At 38.7% G+C, this 13,020-nt stretch overlaps 1 protein-coding gene across 3 annotated transcripts in view; it reads left to right on the plus strand.

Annotated features, from left to right (window-relative positions):
- LOC118018827 (ATP-dependent RNA helicase DDX50) overlaps positions 1-9,765 on the plus strand; it is a 38,209-nt gene extending 28,444 nt beyond the window's left edge. For 2 of the 3 annotated variants that reach the window (XM_035017619.1, XM_035017610.1), the window contains 7 exons: positions 150-311; positions 793-912; positions 1,900-1,973; positions 2,198-2,357; positions 5,964-6,098; positions 7,225-7,269; positions 9,266-9,765. In XM_035017619.1, the coding sequence (XP_034873510.1) occupies positions 150-311; positions 793-912; positions 1,900-1,973; positions 2,198-2,357; positions 5,964-6,098; positions 7,225-7,269; positions 9,266-9,544 (975 nt within the window). In that variant the 3' untranslated portion in view covers positions 9,545-9,765. The remainder of the gene's footprint in view (positions 1-149; positions 312-792; positions 913-1,899; positions 1,974-2,197; positions 2,358-5,963; positions 6,099-7,224; positions 7,270-9,265) is intronic. The other variant, XM_035017628.1, reaches the window with a different exon arrangement.
- The last annotated feature ends 3,255 nt before the right edge of the window (positions 9,766-13,020 follow it).

Below are 13,020 nucleotides of genomic sequence, written 5' to 3' on the forward strand. Positions count from 1 at the left end.
TTTGCTCTCTCACTGTGTCTCTCTCTGTCAAATAAATAAATAAAATCTTTAAAAAACAACAACAACAAAGAGCACAGACTACATGGTGTTAGGGTGCTATTAATTACAAGTGTGAGTTGTACACTTACTTTTTCCCTTTTTTCAAATAGAATGCCCAATGTTTACATGGGGACATTGCACAGTCACAAAGAGAAATTACACTGAAAGGCTTCAGAGAAGGTAGTTTTAAAGTTTTGGTGGCAACCAATGTGGCTGCCCGTGGTTTGGACATTCCTGAGGTTGATCTGGTGATTCAAAGTTCTCCTCCCCAGGTAAGAAATGAAATTTTATTTAGGGAATATAAGAACAGCTGTGTAAATTGCTATTTTATTTATAAGATATTGCTTGGGATATGAAAAATATGTTATCTGTTCTTGCTGTTAGCCATTTTTTACTAATGTAGTGTTAAATTGGTCAGAATCTGATGCCTTAGCAAATGATTAACTTCTTTATTTGGATTTGAAGCATGGAATCATGCAAAGGGATTATAAAAAGTTGTCATATGAAGAGCCCTGGGATGAGGTGGATAAAAAGATTTTAAATCCTATTCCTTTTAATCCAAAAATTCAGCATAAAATTTCTTCGGGATGTTGAAAGAGCAATAGGTTTGAAATAAAAATGTTATCATTGGTAGTAGTAGTTTTGTTATTGTTAGCGTTATTATTTGGTTGTTGGAATGACTGTCACTTGCCAGATTTTTTTTTTTTTTTTTTGCCAGATTTAAAAAAATGTATTGCCTCTTTTTATTTTCAGGATGTTGAGTCCTATATTCATCGTTCTGGACGAACAGGTAGAGCTGGCCGGACAGGGATTTGCATATGTTTTTATCAACCCAGAGAAAGAGGTCAACTAAGATATGTGGAACAAAAAGCAGTAAGTAGAATTAAATTATTTCAGTCTTATTATCTAAATGATGTCTTAGAAAAGAGTTCTTTTTATATTTGTTCTCACAAATAGATGCTTACAACTTTTCTCAGTTTAAGCTGCATTTGGATGTGAAGCATGTGGAGAGCTAAATTTATAGGAGCTGCAAGACTTTGTTTTGATACAGCTTTTATTGTGAAGACAGAAGAGCTGACTTTCTCATTTTTCCCTTGAGTTTCTCCCTTGATTCTAAAATCAGAAGTGCATTGTGATTTCAGTATCTCATAGTCTAGCATTATAAAGGGGTGACTGCCATAGTCTTGGTGTATTTGTTAAGATTATATTGAGTAATGATGGTACATGGCCAGTTTCTATAAGAAATTATATACATTTTTTTGGCTTGTTTTGTGTGTGTGTGTGTGGTATTTTACATTTTTTCCTATTTTCATGATGTGTTTTTTTTTTTTTTTTTTAAGATTTTATTTATTTATTTGAGAGAGAGAATGAGACAGAGAGAGCATGAGAGGGGGGGAGGATCAGAGGGAGAAGCAGACTCCCTGCTGAGTAGGGAGTCCGATGCGGGACTCGATCCCGGGACTCCAGGATCATGACCTGAGCCGAAGGCAGTCGCTTAACCAACTGAGCCACCCAGGCGCCCCATGATGTGTGTTTTTAAACACTATTTCATCTACTTTGTAAAATGAGATAGGGTAATAAGAAAAAAAAGTTGATAGAGGTGATGAGCATCTTTTTTCCTTTTTTGGAATCAGCTTTATTTTGCAAGTGAAATTTCATGATTGTAACTAAGGGCAATTAAATTTTTTTTCTTCTTCCTAGAATTTGTAATTGATGATTTATTAGAAAAAGCAGGTCTTTTGATCTACTGGGGCTTGGAAATCTTTAAGTCCAAGAAATGGAAATTCAACAAACTATATGAATTTAGGAATTAATTGTAAAGACTTCCATTTTTCTTTAATGTAATTCTTTCATTTTCAGGGAATTACTTTTAAACGTGTAGGTGTTCCTTCTACAATGGATTTAGTTAAATCTAAAAGCATGGATGCCATCAGGTATGCTTTCTGAACTTGCTGAATAAGTTTTTCTTTTGTATTAGGCTATTCATCTTTAAGCTCTCCTAGTTCAAATATCAGAAAACTTAATCACCAGTTTTACCAGCAGACTTTTAGTTATGTTAAAATACGAAAACGTTGCTCTTTCTTTTCCCATTCATTCTCTTATCTTTAATCTTTTACCTTTGTCTTGACCAAGAAAATTTACTATTTTTAAACCATAGGTCTCTGGCTTCCGTTTCTTATGCTGCTGTTGATTTTTTCCGACCATCAGCTCAGAGATTGATAGAAGAGAAAGGGGCAGTGGATGCATTGGCTGCAGCATTAGCCCACATCTCTGGTGCATCAAGTTTTGAACCACGATCTTTGATCACCTCTGATAAGGTAGAAATCTGTGAGAAAATCATGTATGATTGAGAAAAGATTAAAATTGAACCATAGATAATCCATCTATCTGAGAGAAAGACAGGAGACTTTCACTTTGCACAGTACTGTATTAACTAAAACTTACACACCAGACCCTGTTTATTTTGTAAGTTGCCATGGAACCATGCAAATCAAAGCATAGATTCTGTGCATTTAACACAGTGCCATGCAAAGTTAGGATTACCTGTATATGTTGAGCGGCTATGTGTGTGCGGGTGGGGTATGTGTGTAGTTTGACACCACCTTACCTGGCCCCCCTGCTGGGTTAGTATCAGATGTCAAAACAAACCACACCAGACCCATTGGTTGCAAGTAGTTCAAAGATTTACTACTCATCAAGGTATAAGTGAGGAGAATCTCTGGATAACAGGACCTCTCAGCAAGAAAGCTCTCTGATGTCTGGGTGGGGACAGAGAGATTGAGAGAAAGAGGGAGAGTTGGTGGAAGAGGAGAACAAAAAGGTCAGGGCAGGTAAACTTGCATGTGACAATTTGGTATAGTATATGGGAGTACATCTGGGGTGTCTAATGTTTTCTCTCTGGCAAGTATTGATGGTTTAGTCAAATGTAATTTTGCTGGGGGTGACTTCATGTGTCCCAGCTCTCCCCCCACCCCCTGCCACTATGTATCTTTTTTTTTTTTTCTTTTTTTTTGAGAGAAAGAGCTTGAGCAGCGGGGGAGAGGGAGAATCCCAAGCAGGCTCCACACCCAGAGCAGAGCCTGATGCAGGGCTCCATCCCACGACCCTAAGACCAGAGCCTGAGCCGAAACCAAGAGTCAGATGCCTTAACTCACTGAGCCACCGAGATGCCCCCCCCAACAGCGTATCTTTATTTTTTATTTATTTTATTTTATTTATATTTTTTTAAAGATTTTATTTATGTGAGAGAGAGAGCATGAACTGGGGGAGAGGGAGAAGCAGACTCCCCACTGAGCAGGGAGCCTGACACGGGGCTCAATCCCGGGACCCTGAGATCACAACCTGAGCCAAAGGCAGACACTTAACAGACTGAGCCACCCAGGCGCCCCTCACACTGTGTATCTTTATTTATTTTATTATTATTATTTTTTAAGATTTTTATTTATTTAAGAGAGAGAATCAGAGAGAGCGAGCACAAGAGGGGGGAGCGGGAGAGGGAGAAGCAGACTCCCCACTGAGCAGGGAGCCTGATGCGGGACTCGATCCCGGGACTCCAGGATCAACGACCTGAGCCGAAGGCAGTCGCTTAACCAACTGAGCCACCCAGGCGCCCACACTGTGTATCTTTAAAAAACATCTGGATCCTCAGATTTGTGAGATTGAGCTCCATGTTGGACTATGCACTCAGCATGGAGTCTGCCTGTCTCTCTCCATCTGGCCCCCTGCCGCCGTCCCCATGCACGCACTTGTGCATGTGCATGTGCTCTCTTTCTCTCTTTCAAATAAATAAAATCTAAAAAAAAAAAAAAAAAATTCAGGATCCAATTCAAGTTCATATGTTATATTTGGTGTTATGCTTCTCTTAATCTGGAACTGTTTTCCCATCATTTTTTATTAATTTGATTAATTTTTTGAAGAGTGTAGATTAGTTGTGTAGATCAGAGTCTAGAATTTCTTACCTGGATTTTTCTGGTTTTCTTTTCATACATCATTTAACTTTTGCCTTTATTCAGCCTTTCCTATAAACTGGAAGTAAAATCAAAGCTTGATTTTACATTCAGTTTAAACCGTTTGGGCCAAAGTACCCTTATGGGTGATATTATGTACTTTATACCATATCACAGTAGGAGGCATATAATGTCAGATTGTTCTAGTACTAATAATGCTTAGTTTGATCACTTGTTTACAATGGAAACTGCCCTATAGTCCCATTGTAAAGGTATCTTTTACTCTTTGTAATTAGTGATTTGTGGGGTAATGCTTTAGCAGTGAGCAAGTACCCTTTCCCTAGTAACCCACCAAGTACTTTTTTTTTTTTTTAAGATTTTATGTATTTATTTGAGAGAGAGTGAGCAAGAGAGAAAGCACAAGCCACAGGGAGAGGCAGAGGGAAAAGCAGATGCCCCGCCGAGCAGGGAGCCTTACGCGGGGCTCGATCCCAGGACCCTGAGATCATGACCTGAGCCAAGGGCAGATGCTTAACCGACTGAGCCACCCAGGTGCCCCATCAAGTACTTCTAAAGAAAATACTTAAGCCATATCTTTTAGGAAAATATTAAGATAGCCTTTAGAGCTAAGAAGTACCTAAGAGATCATTTATTCCCAACCCTTATCTAATAAAAGAATCCCTCTTTGGCAGATGGGTTATCTTAACTTCTGATTAAATATCTTAGAAACTGTATTAGTGGTACTTCTTTGACATCATCTCTTATCACTCTGTCCTTGCTTGTTTCGGCTACCCTAACCTACCTGTTACTCGAACATAAACCTACTCCTGCACAAGACCTTTGCACTTGCACTGTTTCAGATGTTCGTTCTTTTTACCGCATGGCTTCCTCCTTCACTTTATTTAGGTCTCTCTTCAAATATCACCACATCAGAGAGGTCTTTCCTGATCACCCTGTCTAAAATAGCTTACCTTTCCCTTTACTCTCTATTCCCTTGCCCTGCTGTATTTTTCTTTATGATGCTTATTACTGTCTGGCATTTGACGTATTTGCTTATTTGTTTACTGTCTACCCCACCTCATCCCCACCATCCCCACCCCCAACACTAGAATGTAACCTGCATGAGACAAAGGACTATTTACTGCTGAATCTCTAGCACTTACTATAGTCTCTGGCACATATATAGGGGACACTCAGATATTTGTTAGATGAGGGGCTCCTGGCTGGCTCAGTCAATAAAGCATGCCACTCTTGATCTTGCGGTTATGGGTTCAAGCCCCATGTTGGGTGTAGAGCTGACTTAAAAAAAGACAAAATTATTAGATGAATCCCTTCCTGTATCTTCTTCATGTTGATCCTTTTGCTGTCTAGTGAAGTTTTACGGAACAAGTGATTTTTGGATATGTAATAGTCCTTCAAAAGTTTAAAGAGATCTATGTCTTCTTGTTTTTCCACTCCAAGCTAACTTTGACTCTTTCAGCATTTCCTCAGTTCTTCACTACTTTATCTTTTCTCTGGTGCTCTAGTTTAATTATCTCTTAAAGCATGTTGGTTAGAATTAAATATATAGTCTTTACAGAAATACAAAGAAGAATGATCTGTAAACATTAGTCTTCTATTAATATAGTTTTAAAGAAGTTATATTTGGGATGCCTGGGTGGCTCAGTCGGTTAAGCATCTGCCTTTGGCTCAGGTCATGATCCTCGGGTTCTTGGAACAAGCCCCGCATCGGGCTCCCTGCTCAGTGGGGAGCCTGTTTCTCCCTCTGCCTGCCGCTCCCCCTGCTTGTGCCCTTTCTTGCTCTATCAAATAAATAAATAAAATCTTTATTTAAAAAAAGTTACTTGTTTTGGCAGCCATGTTATACTGATGGCTCATGAGAACTGTACAGTGACGTCATGAAGGGCTGTAGAGTTAGAACTTCATTGTCCTGCTGCTGCTTTTTTTCCAAAGATAACGTGACTTTTATTTCTTAAGGGGTTTGTCACCATGACTTTGGAAAGCCCAGAAGAAATACAGGATATCAGCTGTGCATGGAAAGAACTTAACAGAAAGCTGAGTAGTAATGCTGTCTCCCAAATTACCAGAATGTGCCTCCTAAAAGGAAATATGGTAGGTTTTTCTAGACAAGGAAAAGCTTTTCAGTCAACTCTAAATGTCTAACAGATTTTGTTCTTTCTTTTTTTGAAGTCTAATGAGATGAATAATACAGTTTTCTTGTGTGATAGTTTGTTTCCCGTTGTAAATTTGGGGAGTTATGTAAATAACCCATTCCTCTAGAAAGCTGTAAGTCATCCTGCTTAGTTTGTATAATAACCAAGTTATCCAGGTTTCTGCTCTTGGATACATACTGTGTGTGGTTATGTGTGGTGTTTTATTCTATGACTAAATAACTTATGATTTCAATAGCTAAACAACTCTGTTATTTAGAGAATACTCAATATTGACTTTTAAGTGGCCTCTATTGGTTGTTAATGAGGATAAGTAAGTAAGTTAGTATTTTAATACATTTTTGAAATAACAAAGTTAAAACCATCTCTAATCTTAGTGACTCTGTTTCTTTAATGGTTTGAAAAAGATATTTATCTAACTTTACTACATAGGCTTATTCTAGTCTAGAATTTATTATCTTGATTGTTTATTAGAAAGAATCATTTCTCAAAGTTTACTGTTACCATCAAGAATGTTTTGTGGCAAGTATGAGACAAATATACTCATTCAGAAAAAATGTGGAGGGGAGGGAAAAATATAACAAGATCCTTAAGCCAAACTAGTTGCCTTACTTGAGAATTAAATTAACTTTCAATTTATTGGCAACCAGGTCCAAAAAAGAAACATCTTGGGTTATACCATTCTTATTATCTGATAAACACTGCAGCTCTTCAGGATAGAAACAAACTTTTCGGCACTAAATTTTTCAAGGAATTTATACATTAAACGTTACAGTGTCTACAAGAACTTTTCTGAAGAATACTCTAGATTCTTAGTAGTAGTAGTAGTAGTAGTAGATTCCTGTTAGATACTGTGTTTACTTTTCAAACTTAGAAAATACAATAAGCAGCCACTCTGTGTCATGCATTATTATATGTTAGCTGTTTTTAATCTTACAAACATTCATGGGGCACACCCTATCTTTTCCCCTTTTTTAGCTACTATAAAATTACCAGCAAGTATTAGTGTATTGGTAAAAAATCAACTCATCTGCATTTGAATAAAAATGTTTTCATTTTGCTTTTAGGGTGTTTGCTTTGATGTTCCCACAACTGAGTCAGAAAGGTTACAGGTATTTCTAAAATTTTATCTGTTAAATAATTGAGTGTGTTTCTCTAAAAATAGGAATTTTTAAAAAGTGACAATATCATTATTATGCCGAAATCAGTTAACATTCCTTAATGTAATATATCTAGTCTGTATCATAATTTAAAACATTTTTATTATGAATAATTTCAAATATAAAAAACAGAATTGCATAATGAATATTCATGTACCCATCACCCAGCTTCAACAATGATCAGCTCATAGCCAGTTTGTTTTATGGTTTCATGTCATTTCCATCCATTTTCCCACTCTCCTGTATGTATGCTTTTTTTTTTTTCAAACTCAGCTTTGTCTCTTTCTCTTCCATATTATACTAGGAGAAAGTGACAACAATATTTTATTTAATGCTTAAATAAACTTAAAAATTCCAGTATAGTTAACATCCAGTGTTACATTAGTTTCAGGTGTACAACACAGTGATTCAACACTTCCATATGACACCTGGTGTGCTTAAATAAATTTTTATAATTTTTTATTTTACACAAAGTAAGATTAAGACAAAAACAAATACCCTATGACTTCACTCATACGTGGAATTTAAGAAACAAAACAAATGAACAAAGGAAAAAAGAGCCAAAAAAAAATAGATTTTTAAATACAGAGACAAACTAGTAGTTGCCAGAGGGGAGGTGGGTGGCAGTTTGGGTGAAACAGATGAAGGGGTTTAAGAATTGTATGTATTCTTTTGAAACAGATTGTAGGTATTCTATCATTTCAACCCATAAATATTTCCGTATACCTAACTATTAGGGACACTTTTTTTTTTTTTAAAGATTTATTTATTTATTAGAGAGAGCGCGAGCAGGGGGAGGGGCAGAGGAAGAGGGAGAGAGAGAATCCTCAAGCAGACTTCCCGTTGAGTGCGGAGCCCAGCTCGGGGCTCGATCTCACGACCCTGAGACCATGACCTGAGCCGAAATCAAGAGTCAGTAGCTTAACCAACTGAGCCACCCAGGTGCCCCCTCAACAGGGTATTTTAATATTCACTTTCCTTGACAACTCATGATCACAATAATAGTTAATGTAGTAGGATATAACATGGTGATGCTCTTGTGAGCTGCTGATTCGCATAATCTTGAGTTCTTTACTCCGATACCAAATTATTTCCAGTGGCTACATATTTTCAACAGGTTTTTAGTCTCCATCATTAGCTCTCACTTCTTGCTTCTGTCAATATAACCACTGAAAGCAGTGCACTACTTATTAGTGGCCTGCTTGTTTTGTGCCAAGAAATCAGTGCTCTCTTATTTATTTTTTAATTTTTTTTTTTTTTAAAGATTTTATTTATTTATTTGAGACAGAGAGAGAATGAGAGACAGCATGAGAGGGAGGAGGGTCAGAGGGAGAAGCAGACTCCCTGCCGAGCAGGGAGCCCGATGCGGGACTCGATCCCGGGACTCCAGGATCATGACCTGAGCCGAAGGCAGTCGCTTAACCAACTGAGCCACCCAGGCGCCCCTATTTTTTAATTTTAATTTTTAAAAAATATTTATTTGAGAGGGAGTGTGTGAGAGTGGGGGGGAGGAGCAGAGGAAGAGGGAGAGAGAATTTCAAGCAGACTCCCCACTGAGTGCAGAGCCTGATGCAGGGCTCGATCTCATAACCCTGAGATGATGACCTGAGCCAAAATCTAGAGTCGGATGCTCAACCGACTGAGCCACCCAGGCGCCCCAGTGTGCTCTCTTTTAGAATGTATAAACTGAGTGTGAAATTATGAGTCTCAAAATGAGCCTGAGAGTTTCTCCTAACACTAAAATTTAGGAACTTTAATGAATGAGCTTTGAATATGTTTTTGTTTTTGTTTTCTTGTTTTCAGTTTTGTTTCAGATACTTTGAATTTAAATGGATAGATGGCCTTTAGCTAATAGATGATGGATATTAAAAAAGAATTTTCTGTACTCATATGCTTGCTTATGGTTTCCATTTTGCATTTATATTAATCCTCTAAATTCCCCCAACAGGCAGAGTGGCATGATTCAGACTGGATACTTTCATTGCCAGCCAAGTTACCCGAAATTGAAGAATATTATGATGGAAACACATCTTCTAACTCCAGGCAGAGGAGTGGCTGGTCAAGTGGCCGGTCCGGCCGGTCGGGCCGGTCAGGTGGTCGATCTGGTGGCCGGTCAGGTAGACAGAGTCGACAGGGAAGTCGGTCAGGAAGTCGACAAGATGGTAGAAGACGAAGTGGGAATAGAAATCGATCAAGAAGCGGGGTCCACAAACGGAGTTTTGACTGAGTATTTGATAGTTAATCTACCAGTGTGAGCTTGCCTATTTCTGCCTAATCATGTACATTATCCACCAAAAATTAGGTCATCATAGTTGAGGTATGTGTCTGCTCTTTGCAAAGAAGTTGGTCATATTTTTTTAAAAAGTATTTCGCAAGAATGGTTGTAAACAAATCTACTTATCCAGTTATACCTTTGAATAAAAAAACTCCTTTTATTGTCTCTTTTCACTGTGCGTTAAGAATTTTGTCAATGTAATCTTCTACAGGTTCTTCTAAAACAGAACAGTCAAATTAGTTTTACTTAAGATAACTTGCATTTTGCAAAATGTAGTGTATTTGTATTCAGGTCATTCCTTCCATAGGATACGTAGTAGAAAATAAGAAATCCCTTCTACATTGAAGGGCTGTAGAAACTGGTGACTTGATTGGTTAGGTGTAGCATTTAAATTCTATATATAGTTCATTAAAAGGGTGTGCAAGCACTGTACACTCAATAATTTATTCACCAGATAATGATTGAAGTCTACTGTGTGCCTATCACTATGTTAATCATTAGGGATATAGTGGTGCACAAGGCATAGCACTATCCTCAAGGAACTTACAGTCTAAAGACAGTCAAGCAATTATGAGTGAGATTAACATCTAAGAAGTAAAATAGGTAGGTATGGAATGCTAAGGACCTAGTTGGGGTGCACCAAACCAGTCTTGGAGTCAGAAAGGCTTACAAGTGGTGATACCCAAAAGAAGAAGTTAAACAACAGTATCTGTTGATCTAAGCAAGTATGTGTATGGTGGGAAGAAGAGTTTAGAAGGGAGAGGGTTTGCAGGCAGGGAGAACAGCATATGCAGATACCCAGAGCCAAAGAATACCATAGGAAGTCTGAGGACCTACAATTAGTTTAGTATGGTTTGCATATGACAGGCAGAGGATAGGAATAAGAGAGAACGATAGTATTTAACAGGGACCAGATCTTAAAGGCCTTCTGTGCCTTGTTAAGTTTAAACATTCTCTTGAAGACAGTGGTGAACCATTAATACATTTAAAGTAAGGAGTAACATGATGAGATCTGTGTTTTAGAAAAGATTATTGGCTGCAATGAAGAGACTGGATTGGAGAAGGGCCAGACTGGAGGTCAGGAGACCTCTTAAGTTGCTGTTGGAGTAATCCAAGGTAGAGGTGATGGTGGTCTGCACTAATGTTAGGTAACATATTTTGACTGATAATAACTGAGGCATTTGAGAGCTTACTACTTGTCCAGAATCACAGCTGAGTAATAGGTAGTGGAGTGAGGATTTAAACCCCGAGAAGTCTAGCTTCTGAACCTGTGCTAAATAGCAGTGGTGACATTGAGAAGCATGGTTAGATTCCAAAGTTTTTTTGTTTAGTTTTTTATTTTATTTTTTTTAGTAATCTCTACACCTAATGTGGGGCTCAAACTCAGTGACCCCAAGATCAAGAGTCACATGCTCCTCCAACCAAACCAGCCAGGCACCTCCAAAGTTGTGGGAAATAAAATTGTTAGGACTGGGGTGCCTGGGTGGCTCAGTCGTTAAGTGTCTGCCTTCGGCTCAGGTCATGGTCCCGGGGTCCTGGGATCGAGCCCCGCATCGGGCTCCCTGTTCGGTGGGAAGCCTGCTTCTCCCTCTCCCACTCCCCCTGCTTGTGTTCCCTCTCTCACTGTGTCTCTCTCTGTCAAACAAGTAAAATCTTTAAAAAAAAAAAAAATTGTTAGGACTTAGTGCTTGATTGAGTTGGAAGATGAGAGAGATGAGAAGAATGAAACAGATTTTTGTCACTGAGATAAGCTAGTAGGAGGAAGAACAAGAAAAGTTACATGGGGAGGGAAGGGGGATATGATTAGTTCAATATTAGATATATTTTAATATTGAATAGCCCATGAGATAATAAAAGATGTAAGAAGAGATAAACAGTAGGCAGTTGGATTTATAGGTTTGAAGGAGGAGAGAGATCTGTTCTAGAGGTGTAAAGATTTGGACATAATTTTTAAAAATGTTAATTGTAGTTAAGGCAGTGGAAGAGATTATCTAGTGAATGTATAGTAAGAAAAGAGGACTAAGGAGGGAACCCAGAGGCAGACTAATGTATTTACTGCATAGCAGAGGAAGGGAATCCCATCATCATCAAGAAGAGGTGAGAAGGCGGCAGAAAGCCCAGGAGTGTGAGGCTTTCCAGGGAACCAGAAGATGAACCTGAGATGGCCACTGGATTTGGCAAAAAGAAGACATTTGACATGGGGAGCAACCATATTAATAAAGTATGGTAAGTAGAAACCATTTAGCAGTGGGTTCAGCAGAAAATGAGAGATAAAGAACTAGGGACAGCAAACATGTCTTCCAGAAATTTGGCTGTGAAGTAGAGAAGAATAAGCTAAAGCTGGATGTAAAAGAAAGGACAGGAAATGACAGAATTTTTTGTACATGTGTGTTGGGGGAGGATGAGGGAAATTAGAGCATGAACTACTAATATGGGAAGGAGTCAGAAAGGAGGGAGGAAGAGAAAAAATATATGATGGAGCAAGATCCCTATGAAGACCCAGAAGGATGAGCTTAAGCACACACTGGAGATTTTAATCATAGATGGTAGAAGCACATCTCTAACATTTTGCCAGGAAGAAAGTATTCACGTAGGTGAATTTGCAGGTGTTAAGGTAAAAAGATGACAGATTGCCTGCCTGATGTCTTTTATTTTTTTCTGTGGTATTCTTTCATGATCGTTTGCTGAAGGTGAAGAGGAAAGTAGTAGGCTAGGAGATTTGAGGAGGTTGGAGAAATGCTGAGGTATCAACTGTAGAACAAGATGGAGAGATTACTAGGCAAACTGGGGGTCATGGGCAGCTTTGAGGGTCCAGTTGAGATTAGAGACAATGTGTACTGGCAGCAATTAGAGTACTTGAGTGATGTCCTGTAGTACTCAATATTCTGTTGTAGGAATGGAGATGGGAGATGATTGATCCAGGATTGGGGTTTGCTCTATGAGATGAAAGGATGACAAGGTGAAGATGTTAAGGACTTTGGCAAAAGTGACTGGAGTAATGTCTATGGAGTCTAGACTGCCTAGGGATTGAAGTGGAGGTGGGGTTGATAGCAGGGAGAATGTAGAAGGGGCGAGGGACTGAAGGTCAGTGAGAGTTCTCTGAGATTTCAAGAGTGGAGCAGTTGGGGACAAGACAAGTGCAGGGTTTGTTAGTAGGCCTGTTGGGGTAGAGGTCATTTCATTTGAGATGGTCAAAGAGCAGAGAAGCTAGCGTGGGTGTTTTCATGGACAATGAAGTCTCCAGGACTGAGGAGGGAGAGGAAGACTAAGCCAGGTGCCAAACTATCAATGAATGGTGGAGGTTAAATTACCTGAACAAGGAAGGGTATAGGGTGGTATTGTCAAAGGGACAAGGACATTTACATGATACTGAAGGAGTAATAGTTCAGAAATGGTTTTGAGGAAAAGAAGACACTGATACCAGGGTA

Source organism: Mirounga leonina, unplaced genomic scaffold (genome assembly GCF_011800145.1).
Source record: "Mirounga leonina isolate KUSES-001 unplaced genomic scaffold, KU_Mleo_1.0 Mir_107, whole genome shotgun sequence".
Taxonomy (NCBI): Eukaryota; Metazoa; Chordata; class Mammalia; order Carnivora; family Phocidae; genus Mirounga; species Mirounga leonina.